Below are 15,277 nucleotides of genomic sequence, written 5' to 3' on the forward strand. Positions count from 1 at the left end.
GAACCCTGGTCTCTCCCAGACTAGGGAGCAGAGTAACATAAGAAGAGCCTGCTGGATCAAGCCAATGGCCCATCTATTCCAGCATCTATTCCACCCAGAAGGCAGAAGTTTAGCTGAACTAACTGTCCTTCTGGTATCAACATAAAGTCACCATCATGATAGATCCTTTGGCTGGGCTTGTTCATGGATGCATAGAGAAAAGAAAGCGGAAACACAGAGTTCTAGGTGGCTCTTTGCGGTCCAGCTCTGGGTGACGCTGACCGCAGGGACGTCATGGGTCCCTGCATACGAACCTCGGTTAGAGGCGCCTTCAGTTTTTAAAAAAGCCAAGCACCCGCCTGACTCAATCTTTCTGCTCTTTTGGTTTTCTGCCCTTGTTGGTTTTGACACCCCTGAGCCCGTGTTCTTCACTTGCAAAAACAATAAAAACAGGAAGCTTCTGCAAAAGTTTGTGTGGCTTTGGCCTGGCCCCTCTGCGACACTTCAGGTGTGAGGAGAATTGCCTCTCTCGCCTTGCCTCCGGCAGCCAGGTCTGACAAGGCTCCCGATGGCCCGGTATTGTAAGCACAATGAGCAAATAAATTCAGCTGGGCGTCCCGAGAGAAAAAGGCAGGGCAGGGCGGGGAAGACCCCTCAGGCTTACGGATAAGAGGAAACTGCCCTTTTGGTTTCACTCCGGCTGGATCTAGATGCATCAAAGAAGCGATTCAGTTAAACGCGTTGCAGACTTTGTATGAGAAATCGTGTTGGCAAAAACGGGACTCCACAGCGCCATCTGGTGTCACAGTGTTGTAATGCATAATATACAATGCAAGAATTTAAGGTCTCAAATATATAAATTAAATGTACAAAGCAAACACGTACATAAATACATAAACCACATGTCTGAAACAGTACAGGAAGACAGTCCTGAAACCATTTTGACTCTCCCAAACGGACCAAATGATTCTCTGCATGGAGGGAAGAACTGAAAAAAACTCCCCATTGTCTCTGTGCCCACAAATCCTGCCTTAAGGGCACATTTAAGGTGTGAGCCTTAAGGGTGAGCCTGTGACCTAGATTCAGGAATTAAGTAGTTATAATAACAAAAGAGTGTCCAAAACCCAGATAATGCAATCAGGTAACTTGCCAGACAGGAGATAAACAACACACTCAGGATTCTGTTTTAGACTGCCCCCTGTGATGTGGGGGTGGTCTGGAGTTTGAGGGTGGGCATCTTAAAAAGCAGAGACATCACCTTGCCAACAAAGGTCCGTATAGTTAAAGCTATGGTTTTCTCAGTAGTGATGTATGGAAGCGAGTGCTGGACCATAAAGAAAGCTGATCGCCAAAGAATGGATGCTTTTGAATTCTGGTGCTGGAGGAGACTCTTGAGAGTCCCATGGACTGCAAGAAGATCAAACCTCTCCATTCTGAAGGAAATCAGCCCTGAGTGCTCACTGGAAGGACAGATCCTGAAGCTGAGGCTCCAAGACTTTGGCCACCTCAGGAGAAGAGAAGACTCCTTAGAAAAGACCCTGATGTTGGGAAGGATGGAGGGCACAAGGAGAAGGGGACAACAGAGGATGAGATGGCTGGACAGTGTTCTCGAAGCTACTAACATGAGTTTGACCAAACTGCGGGAGACAGTGGAAGACAGGAGTGCCTGGCGTGCTCTGGTCCATGGGGTCACGAAGAGTCGGACACGACTAAACGACTAAACAACAACAACATATAAGGGCGGGCACACCTTTGTTCTGGGTCCTTCTCCTCTCTCCTCCATGTGTGTGGGGGGGAGCACTCTGTTGCAACAGTTCAATAAAGATCAGGCTTACCAGCTGCTTTGCTTCTCAATATTCTCTGGTTGGCCTCTGTTCTTTTCTCTGACCGATGGAGAACCTACAAAAGGACTCTATAAGGGCTCTTGTGTACCCCGTAAGGAAATAAGGGCAAATTTTATTTACAACAATATAAAGCGCCCTTTCTTTGCCAAGGTAGCTGAGTCCTGTGCTCACTTCGGCTGCACATATACTAAAATTGGAACGATACAGAGAAGATTAGCAATGTAGCTGAGTTCTCTGTTTCTTGTTTTCCCAGTCATGTTCAGTTTTCCACATTTCCACATCAATATGTAATAATAATAGTAATAATTGTAATTATAATTTCCTCATGAAAATTCATGAAATGATCTTTGCTCAAAACACTGAAAAGCAAGCACAGCCTCAGAGTTTTTTTTGCAGTCCTGTCTTTTAAAAACAAGCATCTATTCAGGTTTTTAGTATTGCTTTTTTCCGTAATAAAATTCTTCTGCACTGTATCTTCCTTTAACTCTTTTAACCACACGAATGCTTTGGGCATTTCCCTATCTTTTTTTGGCTTTTGTTGCATCAGCCGTCGTAACTCTCAAGGAGTTACCTCAGCCTGTTGCACAAAATGTCTTATTTATTTCCCTCTTTTCACAGGCCTACAGTTCATGGGTGATGCTTTTGCAAACGCCGAAGAAAGATCCACCTTCGATGGTTTGTTCCATGGACTCTCCAACTTGGTCCAACTTGCACTACAACTTCCATCATCCAGGACCACTGGTCCTGCTAGCGAGGGATGATGGGAATTGTAGTCCAACAAGAAAAACAACAACATTTCTATTTTCATCGGAGAAATGTTGGAGGCTATTTTGGCATGATCCAGCAACTACTATCTTCCTACATTCTTCTGATGCCCTGCTCCTAAACCTGCCACTCTCTGATGTTGCTTGAAAAAGAAATAGCGAGCGAGATCTTAACTGCATTCATTTTGTTAACTAGCGTACAGTGGTACCTCGGGTTAAGTACTCAATTCGTTCTGGAGGTCCGTTCTTAACCTGAAACTGTTCTTAACCTGAAGCACCACTTTAGCTAATGGGGCCTCCTGCTGCCACTGCGCCGCCGCTGCCCGATTTCTGTTCTCATCCTGAAGCAAAGTTCTTAACCCGAGGTACTATTTCTGGGTTAGCGGAGTCTGTAACCTGAAGCGTATGTAACCTGAAGCGTATGTAACCTGAGGTACCACTGTATTGAAAACACCACACACTTGTGTAAAATATCTAGGTGGGGGTCTGCAATATATAAAAAACAACTGCAATAAACCAACAGAGCAATGGAAGTCCTGGATTCCTTGCCTATGGGAGAAATCCCTGATTCGCCTGCCTCTCTCTCTCCCTCGTTCAGCTTCCAGCACAGACTGCCAAAACTACAAAGCAGACCTGGTTGTCTCAGGTGTGATAGCGCTGCTTCTCCTCCTCCAGAGCTTCTCCTCTGTATGTGGCTTTTCCAGGCCAGGTAACAGCATCCTCAGGGACACATTCAGGGCATCCTGTCCCAGTATCTCTTTATGGCTTAGGGCTGTACACAACTCTCCCAGATTTGGAGATACTGCAAGCTCATCTCTAACTTGTCTTTGCGGAATTTGTGAGAGGACCTCAGCAGCCACGGGGGAGTTGCGGTTAAGGAGATGTTGGTAATGTTCCTTCCAGCGCATTGCAATAGCTTCAACTCCTCGAAAGATTCCATCAATGGTGTCTCCAAAAAAATTTACACATCACTTGGGAAGACAGGCGAACTAATACCAGTGTACTGGAAGAAGCAAAGATCACCAGTGTTGAAGCAATCATTCTTCAACATCAACTTCGTTGGACTGGTCAGGCTTCTATGGAAGCCTGATGATTATCTTCCAAAGCAACTACAGTGGTACCTCATGTTAAGTACTTAATTCGTTCCGGAGGTCCGTTCTTAACCTGAAACTGTTCTTAACCTGAAGCACCACTTTAGCTAATGGGGCCTCCTGCTGCCGGAGCACAATTTCTGTTCTCACCCTGAAGCAAAGTTCTTAACCCGAGGTACTATTTCTGGGTTAGCAGAGTCTGTAACCTGAAGCGTCTGTAACCTGAATTGTATGTAACCCGAGGTACCACTGTACTCTATTCTGAACTTAAAAATGGAAAGCGTAATGCTGGTGGTCAACAAAAGAGGATTAAAGACTGTCTCAAGGCAAATCTAAAAAAATGTAGCATAAACACCAACAATTGGGAAACACTTGCCCGCAAGCGCTCAAATTGGAGAACAGCCTTGACCAAAGGTGTCACGGGCTTTGAAGACGCTCGAACTCAGGACGCAAGGGAGAAACGTGCTAAGAGGAAGGCAGGCTTGGCAAATCCACACCGTGATCAACTCCTGCCTGGAAACCAATGTCCCCAACTGTGGAAGGACGTGTGGATCCAGAATTGGCCTCCACAGTCACTTATGGACTCATTGTTAAAACCGTGTTTATGGAAGACAATCTTACTCAGCTACGAGGGATCGCCGAAGGGAGATGGCTTAGGGCAAAGCAGCTGGGAACTTCAGCCTCCTGGACATCAGGGGCTGGACTGAGGAGGAATGATGGAGACCACACCCCCTCCTCCTGCACTTTCTGAGAAGAGGGAAACAGAATAGATTTAGAACAGTGGTTTGAGGAAGGTCACAGTTCAGAGGCTGCAGAAAGGAGAAGCTGGGAAATATTGGGAGAGGAGCAGGAAGAAGAAGCAGCACCAAAAGGGGAGAGATAGCTGGGGCCATGGTGGGTGTTGGGAGTTGTTACGGAAATTACAGGGGGGGCCCCACATCTTTAAAGTTGTTAAATGTTGCAAATATTATGCCTGAATGTATCCTTTCAACTTGACAGCTCACGGAAGTTACCTAGCTTTTAAAATAATATAAAAAATAATATAAAATTAATTCCTTTGCCAGTTTCCTCCATTCCAAAGCTATTTTCCCCTTGAAAAAGGACTCCAGGAAGTTGCCAGAGGTGACAATTGCTGAGCTGATCGTTGGCCAAGGAAAGCCTAATCCCATCACCAGACTTGCCAAGGGGTCCAGACATGCAAAGGAAGTTCTATTGTGCTTTGGGTGATGGCACTTCAGAGGTGTTTGCCTATGCTAATCTTATACCTGAGTCTTGCCCTGACATGTCTGCTTATGCTAATCTTGTACCAAGGACTTGTCTGGACGTGTTTGCCAAGGTTAAACTAGTGTAACCCCCTGTCTACCCCTCCCCTTTTGTGACATGTCAGTGATGTAGCAATGATGCTGTATGAACTGTATTCTGGGATATGGTGGGAAAGTTTTAAAAGTCTTTGTCACCCCATCCTCGGGGTTCAAAATCCCTCTTTGAACCTGTTGCGCAATAAACTTTGGTCTACAGCTATTTGCTCCGGTTGGCTGGACTCCTTCCTTTATTCCGCAGGGACCCGCGGGCTCTGCCCGATGAGCTGGGTGACTGAGCAGCCTTGCACCTGGATTTTTCCGTAACCCGTATCTGGAAGGCAACAGACGTTCTTCATCGCTAATATGCATGGAGCAGGTGAAGCAGCATTTCTCAAACTTGCTGTTGCACTACAACTCCCATCATCCATGACTGCTGGTCCTGCTAGCTAAGGATGATGGGAGTTGTAGTCCAACAGCAAGTTTGAGAAACACTAAACAGTTGTAGGGGAGATATCAAGGTCCTTCAGAGAGAGGGCAATGGCACAGGGTTGCAAGGGGTTGAACCAGATGAGCCTTGGGGTCCCTTCCAACTCTACAGCTCTATGATTTTCGGAAGCTGTGTCAGGCCATTGGTCCATATAGCTCCATATCACCCACACGGGCTGGCAGCAGCTCTGGAGGGTCTCTCCCTGGAGGTGCCATTGGGGAATGAACCTGGGGCCGTTTGCATGTGAAGCCGATGCTCTGAGCCACAATACATGAGGATATTCTTGAGAATGAGGACATTCATGGAGGAAACATCAAGTTTAATACAAACATCAAGATTCAGCAAGTGGGGAGGAAAATATATTAAACTTCTGGCATTTGATTGTCTTCCTTCTGTCTCTCCTTGTAATAAACCATGCTTTTTTTAACCACTTGTATCGATTGGTCTGAACGGGACTTTTCATTTCTTGCAACGGACTTCTGCATATTCGGTCTAGAACGGGAAATGGAAAAGCCAGAGGCCACTTAGTGTTTTTTTATTTTCTACATTTGTAAAAGCAAAGCGCCCCTTGCCCCCCCGCTTTTCTTGGACCAATTTAAGATTTTGATTTTTTCTTAAAGCTATCTTGTTTTCCTGTGGTTATTAGTCATTTTCACCTCGTGAGCCTTACGCACTTTCCGTTGCAAAAGCAACATTACAAAGTTATGACTATTGAAAGGTAATGCATTTTTTTTTAAAAAAGGAGCATTTTCACTAGATCAAAAAAGGAGTTTTTAAATTCAGGGGGTTAGCCCTAGAATATTTTTTCTTTTTTCAGTTGCCCAATAGTAGTTTATGACATTTAAAGGTCCTAAAATAAAATAAAATAATAAAACAAAACAAAACAGGACTGTGCCAGCAATTAAGAGCACATCCTTTCACAATGTCTGTTTTCAACTTCTTTTTATGGTTTTTATTGTACGGTTCTATACTTTTATCGCAGTAAACCGCTTTTATATATTCTTTATGACACAGCGGTGTACAGATATTTTTTATAAATCAATAAAAACTTCACTATGCAGAGATGGTGAATTACCTGTGGGATTTCCCTCATGGGCAGTCGATTCACTGGCGCATCTGCATTACCTGGGAAGAGAAAAGGGACAAGAAGAAGAAATGTTAATCAGAAGGAAAACCTGAGGAACAGATCCGCGTGACGCTGCTCATTCCCCAGCAGAATCCGTGATCAGGGAGAAGATTTGATTGAACAGGATTGGAAAAAGTTTAAGGACTATTTACAAAAATACTGTAAAATCTTTGAGTGTTAATATGATGTGGGAAGTGAAGGTAACAGGGTTTGTGTGATTTGGTTAAATGTGAATAAAAAGAAGAACGTTAAAAAGGATAGGGGGTTATGAACAGAACATTATTATGTCATAGTATATAAGATGAGGTATGGACTAAAATAATGAAAAATCGGGACATAATAACTAGAAGAATATTAAATTAAGTATGGTTTAAATAAGGTTTTGAACTTGCTGAATTTGATTGGAATAAAGAGGAACACAAAAAAGGGGGATGTGAGGAGGTCAAGACAGAGGGGTATGGAACTTTATAAATTTAAGGAAGTGGGTTTTTCTTTTTTCTTTTTTCCTATTTTTCTTTTTTCTTTTTTTTCCCCTGCTATATATCTTTGTTTTTCTGTTGTATTTGTTTTTTATATGAACTTTATGTATGGAAATGATATATTTTGAAATGATGAATCTTTTGTTTTGTAAAACCTTAATAAACATTTATTTAAAAAAAAAACAAAGGCATTACCTCCAGATCGAAGTTTTCTGCAGAGCAGGACCAAAGGGGGAATCAGCAGGACGATGACTAAACAGGGTATCCCAATCAGCAATATGTTCCTGCAGTCCTCTGCAAGAGGAGAGGTGGAAGAGAGAGGAAGAAAAAGGGGGTCAGTGACTGTGGAGGCTGGTGGACCAGGCTAGGACAAAGGGGAGAGCAAGTTAATCTATGGAACTCTCTCCCACAAGAGGCAGGGAAGACCACCAACTTGGAGCACTTTAAAAGGGGAGTCATTTTGGGCTCACAGCTGTCCATGGAGGCGCAGGTCAATTCTGTGTCCAGGGCAGCTGTTTATCAGCTCCATCTGGTACGCAGGCTGAGACCCTACCTGCCCACGGACTGTCTCACCAGAGTGGTGCATGCTCTGGTTATCTCCCGCTTGGACTACTGCAATGCGCTCTACGTGGGGCTACCTTTGAAGGTGACCCGAAAACTGCAACTAATCCAGAATGCGGCAGCTAGACTGGTGATTGGGAGCGGCTGCCGAGGCCTCATAACACTGGTCTTGAAAGACCTACATTGGCTCCCAGTACATTTCCGAGCACAATTCAAACTGTTGGTGCTGACCTTTAAAGCCCTAAACAGCCTCAGCCCAGTATACCTCGTCTGTACCCCCATCGTTCTGCCCAGACACTGAGGTCCAGCGCTGAGGGCCTTCTGGCGGTTCCCTCACTGCGAGAAGCTAAGCTACAGGGAACCAGACAGAGGGCCTTATTGGTGGTGGCGCCCGCCCTGTTGAACGCCCTCCCACCAGATGTCAAAGAGAAGAACAACTACCAGACTTTTAGAAGACATCTGAAGGCAACCCTGTTTAGGGAAGCTTTTAATGTTTGATGTTTTATCGTTTTTTTACTATTTTGTTGGGAGCCACCTAGAGTAGCTGGGGAAACCCAGCCAGATGGACAGGGTATAAATAATAAATTATTATTATTATTCCCTCCCTGTGAGAAGTGAGATTACAGGGAACCAGGCAGAGGGCCTTATCAGTGGTGGTGCCCGCCCTGTGGAACGCCCTCCCAGCAGATGTCAAGGAAATAAACAACTATCTGACTTTTAGAAGACATCTGAAGGCAGCCCCGTTTAGGGAAGTTGTCTATGTTTTATGTTTTATCGTGTTTTTAAAATTCTGTTGGGAGCCACGTAGAGTAGCTGGGGAAACCCAGCCAGATGGGCAGGGTATGAATAATAAATGATGATGATGAAAGAGGACTAGGCAAATGCACAGAGGAGAGGGCTATTGATGGCTATTAGCCACAGTGGCTATGCTCTATCTGCCCAGTTGGAGCAGCAATGCTGGAAACCACATGAGGGGAGAGTTGCTCTCGCGTTCGGCTCCTAACTACAGTGGTACCTCGGGTTACAGACGCTTCAGGTTACAGACTCAGAAATAGTTACAGAAAGGTAGCCGTGTTGGTCTGCCATAGTCAAAACAAAAAAATTTTTTTCCTTCCAGTAGCACCTTAAAGACCAACTAAGTTAGTTCTTGGTATGAGCTTTCGTGTGCATGCACACTTTTTCAGATACACTGAAACAGAAGTTGCCAGATCCTTCTATATAGTGAGAAGGTGGGGAGGGGTATTACTCAGAAGGGTGGTGGGAATGGGTGATTGGCAGATAGCTGTGATGAGACTCAGAAATCGTCTGTATAGCTAACCCAGAAATAGTACCTCGGGTTAAGAACTTTGCTTCAGGATGAGAACAGAAATCATGCAGCGGCGGTGCAATGGCAGCAGGAGGCCCCATTAGCTAAAGTGGTGCTTCAGGTTAAGAACAGTTTCAGGTTAAGAACAGACCTCCGAGGTACCACTGTACTATGAGGACACGGGTGGCGCTGTGGGTTAAATCACAGAGCCTAGGACTTGCCGATCAGAAGGTTGGCGGTTCAAATCCCTGCGACGGGGTGAGCTCCCGTTGCTCGGTCTCTGCTCCTGCCCACCTAGCAGTTCGAAAGCACGTCAAAGTGCAAGTAGATAAATAGGTACCGCTCTGGCGGGAAGGTAAACGGCGTTTCCGTGTGCTGCTCTGGTTCTCCAGAAGCGGCTTAGTCATGCTGGCCACATGACCCGGAAGCGGTACACCGGCTCCCTCAGCCTGTAAAGCGAGATGAGCGCCCCAACCCCAGAGTCTGCCACGACTGGACCTAATGGTCAGGGGTCCCTTTACCACTGTACTGGTTTCCCCTTAGGGCATCTGTTTGGTCACTGTGATGACAGAATGCTGGACTAGATGCCTCCCCTTTGGCCTGAGGCCGCAGACACTTCTTACGATCTTAAGGACTTTTGCAACACCCCAATAAAGTCATGTCCTGATGGCCCCACAGGAATGGTATGTGCCCGTGCAAATTCTCACCATTTAGGGAAATGGAGTCCATGGAAAAGCTATAAACTGAACCAGCTATTTGGTTACAAGGTACCTTGGGTTGTAGACACTGTCTTCGAAGGGACCACTGCACTGATGTTTCTTCCCTCCTGGTCTGAACAAGAATAAGCCATCTCTTGGCTCCATCTCTCTGGAGGAATCAGTTTCAGACTCCAAATGGTGAAGGCTCCTTCCCCATCGATCACGTCACCATCCTTCCGGTCCTGAGAGGTTTCCCCACCAATATCCCAGGAGAAAGTATCCTCATCAGGGTTCGCGTCGATCAGGAGGCAGAGGAGGGGAAGGTGGTGGAAGAGCTCCGTGTCTTCTGCAGCGGAAGGAGCAAGGAGGGAAAGTCTTGGCCCAGAAGAACCTAGGAGAGAAGGAGAATCGCATGAGAATAGCTCATCAGATCGTTATCTTAATCCCTCTTATAGGTTTCATGGGGGTGACATGGCTCCTCAAAGAACTAGACCCAATAAACAGCCATCCCAACGACTGTTGCAGGAGTTAGAGTGTTGGGCTAGGGCCTGGAAGAGACCTGGGTTCAAATCCCCATTCAGGAAGCTCGCTTTGGGCCGGTCTCAGCCTAGCCTCCCTCACAGGTTGCTGTGGGGATCAGTGAGGAGCAGCTGAACCAAGTGCAATACCTGGAGCTCCTTGAAGAAAAATGTGGGGGTGTAAATGCAATAAATAAATAAAGCAAATGCTACAGACCATAATCTAAATCTAAGCCATAGTTGATTAAGCCTAGCCCTACCAATATCTACTAGTAGTACAGTCGTACCTTGGTTTTTGAACAGCTTAGTTCTCAAAGAAGAAGAGAAGAGTTTGGATTTGATATCCCGCTTTATCACTACCCAAAGGAGTCTCAAAGCGGCTAACATTCTCCTTTCCCTTCCTCCCCCACAACAAACACTCTGTGAGGTGAGTGGGGCTGAGAGACTTCAGAGAAGTGTGACTAGCCCAAGGTCACCCAGCAGCTGCATGTGGAGGAGCGGAGACGCGAACCCCGTTCCCCAGATTACGAGACTACCGCTCTTAACCACTACCCCACACTGGCTCTTGAACGTTTTGGGTCCCAAACACCGCAAACCTGGAAGTGACTGTTTTGGTTTTCGAACGCTCTTTTGGAACCCGAACGTCTGATGGGTCTTCCGCGGCTTCCAATTGGCTGCAGGAGCTTCCTGCAGCCAATCAGAACCCGCGTTTTGGTTTCTGAACATTTTGGAAGTCGAATGGACTTCTGGAACGGATTCCGTTCGACTTCCAAGGTACGACTGTATTAGTATTAATAGTCATATTAATACATCTATTTCTTGCCCTGCACCAGCAGGTCCCAGAATGGAGCTAACGATTTGCTAGTGAGGCATAGCTACCCTCAGATGGCAGATATTGGGGGGGGCAACCCCCTTCCTGCCATCCCCTCACCCCGTCTCCTAAGGCAGATTGCCCTGCACACAGAGGGACAGGCAGTTCTGGGTCCAGGGCTTAAATGAAATCCCAGTGTCAACCCAGTTGGATTCTGTATGTGGAAGGAGAAGGTGCCATCTTGTTTTCTTGCCTCAGGTGGCCATGAAAGCAGGAGAAATGAGAATGGGAGCATCACACTGGTTCCAAGTGGTTTCAGACCAGAGTCCCTTCAGAATTTATTTCAGAGGCTCCGTTGAGATGTCCACCTGCAACATCAGTTGTGGGTGGCTCCCGCAACTGTGGAAGCCAACAGAGACCAGGCACAAGCCCCCCTCTCTCGCAAATTTTAAGCAGGCCCAAAAGACTTATCTGGTTTTCTACTGGGCTGTGTGGGGGCTAAACGGGACTTTCAAACAGGATGCTGTGTTTATAAGGCGTTATTTCCTTTTGTTTTATTGCACAATGCATCTCCTTCAAGTGCCACACGTTTGTGTGGTTCTGCGGAGACAGAGGTCAGTGGGAAAAAGCCCCTCGCAAAGTCAAGCACAGCCACTTTTACTTTCGAGAGAGGAAACCAGTCACAATGGAGAGGGTCTGTTGAAAGGAAGTTGAAAGGGCGAGTCACTTAAGATACGATCGCGTCTGGCTGCTCGCCATGAGCACAAAATAAAATCAAACAAACACTCCGCAGATCAAGAAACCATCAATTTTCTGCAGCTGTTTCGAATCTTCGGGGAAACCCAGGCGTATGGCAACCCATTCTGGAAGTGGGTTGGTTGTGGGGTTTTTTGCCGAAGTTTGCAAAAAGATGGCTCAGAAAGTGGTTTTAAAGCTCAGCAACTTTGCGAAAGGAAAGGTCAACAACTCTTGTGTCTGGATTTTCACTTCCTGAAATATGGCAACCCTCTCTTCATCCTCCACCCAGCAAGAGGTGTTATCGCTGTTCAATGACACATTTCAGCCAGGCGAAATCATTTAAAGCAGGGGGTGGAGGAGGCACAGTGAGGGGTGCTGACCTGAAGGAGGCAGGGCATGGCCGATGTGGGAACATGGCCTGTGGGGGTGTGCCCAGGCCCTGAGAGTGAGGACCCTAGAGGCCACATTCACACACCCAGGGCCTGACGTTTCCCATCCCTGCCACTGAAGATGCCAGCGTGGTTGAACAGCAGCGTCACGAAAGCTAAAAACAAAAAAGGCAAGAGAGCTTGTTTAAAGAAGTGGAAGCTTTGTCCAGACCTGGATTGGAGCAGGGTGGAGAGAGACCCACAAAGCAAAATTAACAGAAGGTTTGGGGAGCAGAATGCTTAACAGGTTAGGACAAACAAATAAAAATGTCTTTAAATATATCTGCGGCAGGAAACCAGGCAGACAGGCAGTTGCAGCAGATAACAAAGCTGTGAAAGGATTAACTAAAATGTGTTGGGGAGAAACTCAATTATTTTGTGGGTCTTCACTTGAGGAGATATTGGGCAGTTATTTGTGTGCTGTTCTTTGAAACTTGCTAGCGGCCTATGGCAGGGACGCGGGTGGCCTAGGACTTGCCGATCAGAAGGTCGGCGGTTCGAATCCCCGCGACAGGGTGAGCTCCCGTTGCTCGGTCCCAGCTCCTGCCCACCTAGCAGTTCGAAAGCACGTCAAAGTGCTTTTCCGGTGGGAAGGTAAACGGCGTTTCCGTGCGCTGCTCTGGTTCGCCAGAAGCGGCTCAGTCCTGCTGGCCACATGACCCGGAAGCTGTACACTGGCTCCCTCGGCCAATAAAGCAAGATGAGCGCTGCAACCCCAGAGTCAGACACAACTGGACCTAATGGTCAGGGGTCCCTTTACCTTTAGGGGCCTATGGCAGGTTTGCAAGTGGACTGGGTGTATATTAAATGAACAAGAGCATTTGACATCTGCTGAGCCACTCACCTAAGACGATCAGCCTCATCCCACTCAGGAAGGTGAATTTCTGAGCCTTAGCTCCAACACAGTAATACACCCCAGAATCTCTTCCCTGGATGTTGTGTCGGGTCAGATTCACTTGGCTTGAGGTTTTTGTTCCTGGTTTTTGAGTGGTATAAATGTCTGCAATCTTATGCAGTCTCCCTTCCTGTTCCTCTTTGTACCAGCTCACTACCGACACAAAAGTCCCTTCTGGAATGTTGCAGCTGATGTTGACAGTGGCTCCAGGAGGTGCTGAGATCCTTGCCAGGTGATCCTCCGTGATTTCAGTGATCCTCCGTGATCCAGCAGCTGCAACAGGGAAGCAAAGGGATGTGTGGTTGGTCCTATTTGGTTGGCCCCACTAAACTGAAAACCAAGATGACCAACCCATGACTATAAAACATTTATTTTAAAATAGGGTGCATATGACAGACCTTTGCTGCTTCCCCCTTTACCTGCCCCTGTCTGGATTGTCACTTGATGGGGGGGTAAGATACAGGATTACTAAACCTCAATAAAAGGAGGCACACACAAAAATTGATTTCTGTCAGATGTGTTGAATTTTTCAACTTCCGAAAGTGAGGGGTGTTGAAAAGTTGTAACATAACTTGAGAATGCAAAAGATATTTAGGCTAAATTAATATAATTTAGCTTTGCTTGGTAGGTAAAATAATTACCAAGCACTTGCAGTTATATTTATTGTTATGAATTATTTCCTCCTCCTGCTGCTAATTCAGCATCACCTGACATTTTCAGAAAAATTTAAAGTACGGTATTTGGTTTTCTGAAAGCAGTTTATGTGCTTCTTCGCCAAACATAGCCTTACCAAGCTAAATGTTGTCCAGTCACAAAAATAATGGCAGATTTGAATTCCACACATACCAAAACAGTTTTAAAACCCCTCACTGAAGAAATTTGCAAAAATTAAGTTTTACCCCCTAAAATGAGATGCACTGCGAGTGTCTACAACCATCACAAATTTTGTGTTAAGCAATTAGCAACTAATTCCAAGCAGATTTCTTGTGGGGAGCAACTGCCCTGCCAAACAAGTGTGCTTAAGAAGCTTTATAAACTGAGAGCTGCAAAAAGAAAACCAACCTCCTTTTTGCTCCTTTGGGAAGGAGACATGTCAATCAAGTTGCTAAACCAGGTTCCAAATAAGAAACTACAATTTATTCAATAAATATGTGTTTCTTTTTGCCAAGTTAAAAGAAATGGCACTCATCGTTTAATTGAAGCGCATCTTGCTATTTGTCAAGACTGCTGAAGGTTTCGGATGGGAGAGAAGTTTGTTCAGATTTCATTTTAATGGGAACCAACCTAATTTGCACTTCCTGAAAACATAAGTAGATTGAAACACAGCATTCCTACAAAATTCACATTACTCTGAATATTTCAGGGTAGTTCTCCAACCTAAAAGTGTGCAGCTATTAGTGAAAACAATGTGAAAACAAAGCTACATTATGTTATGGGAAATTGCTTGCAAAAATGCACATGTTTTGCAAAATTGTTCACAAATATGCATGTGTTATACAAGGAGGTATATATTATGGGAAATGCTTGTGAAAATGGATAAATATTTCAATACAGCATTTTAACAAACATTTGCAAATTGATGCAGAGATGTGGCGGAAAGCAGGTTTCTTGGGAAGGGATGACAAACTGAAAGAAGGCAAAACCGAATGGTTTGTCCATAGCTGGTGAAGACAGGCGATTTTACTCATGTTTTTATTCAAAAAACATCCATGCACGCTACAATCCTATAAATATTTATTCAGAAATAAGTCTCACTGTGTTCACTGCTGCTTTACTTCATAAGAAGGGATCTCAGGAACTCAGTCTTAAAAGCAGAACCAATACAGTGGTACCTCGGGTTACATACGCTTCAGGTTACAGACTCCGCTAACCCAGAAATAGTGCTTCAGGTTAAGAACTTTGCTTCAGGATGAGAACAGAAATCGTGCTCCGGCGGCGCGGCAGCAGCAGGAGGCCCTATTAGCTAAAGTGGTGCTTCAGGTTAAGAACAGTTTCAGGTTAAGAACGGACCTCCGGAATCAATTAAGTACTTTACCCGAGGTACCACTGTATATAAAATCCATCGAAACCTCATCTCACCACGAATTGTTAAACTTATCAGGTTCCAGAAATACTTACTGCGTAGAGAAAGTAGCACGATCCCAAGAAAAGATACAAACATTTCCTGGTTCTGCGCAGTCCTTTGTTGGGCGAGGGCGAAACGTCGGGATTGTGTGACAAATTCCGTGGGAGCGAAGCCGGCAAAATCCAG

General features: G+C 45.6%; 1 protein-coding gene across 1 annotated transcript in view; it reads right to left on the reverse strand.

The window, feature by feature from the left end:
- Nucleotides 1–5,786: 5,786 nt before the first annotated feature.
- The window catches only part of LOC128404268 (uncharacterized), a 29,760-nt gene continuing 20,269 nt past the window's right edge, over nt 5,787–15,277 (reverse strand). The window contains exons 3-7 of the mRNA XM_053369762.1: nt 12,976–13,299; nt 9,710–10,027; nt 7,267–7,365; nt 6,542–6,591; nt 5,787–5,958 (exon numbers count right to left, since the gene is read on the reverse strand). Coding sequence (XP_053225737.1) covers nt 5,926–5,958; nt 6,542–6,591; nt 7,267–7,365; nt 9,710–10,027; nt 12,976–13,299 — 824 coding nt within the window. The 3' untranslated portion in view covers nt 5,787–5,925. The remainder of the gene's footprint in view (nt 5,959–6,541; nt 6,592–7,266; nt 7,366–9,709; nt 10,028–12,975; nt 13,300–15,277) is intronic.

This window comes from Podarcis raffonei, chromosome 16 (genome assembly GCF_027172205.1).
Source record: "Podarcis raffonei isolate rPodRaf1 chromosome 16, rPodRaf1.pri, whole genome shotgun sequence".
NCBI classification, from domain to species: Eukaryota; Metazoa; Chordata; class Lepidosauria; order Squamata; family Lacertidae; genus Podarcis; species Podarcis raffonei.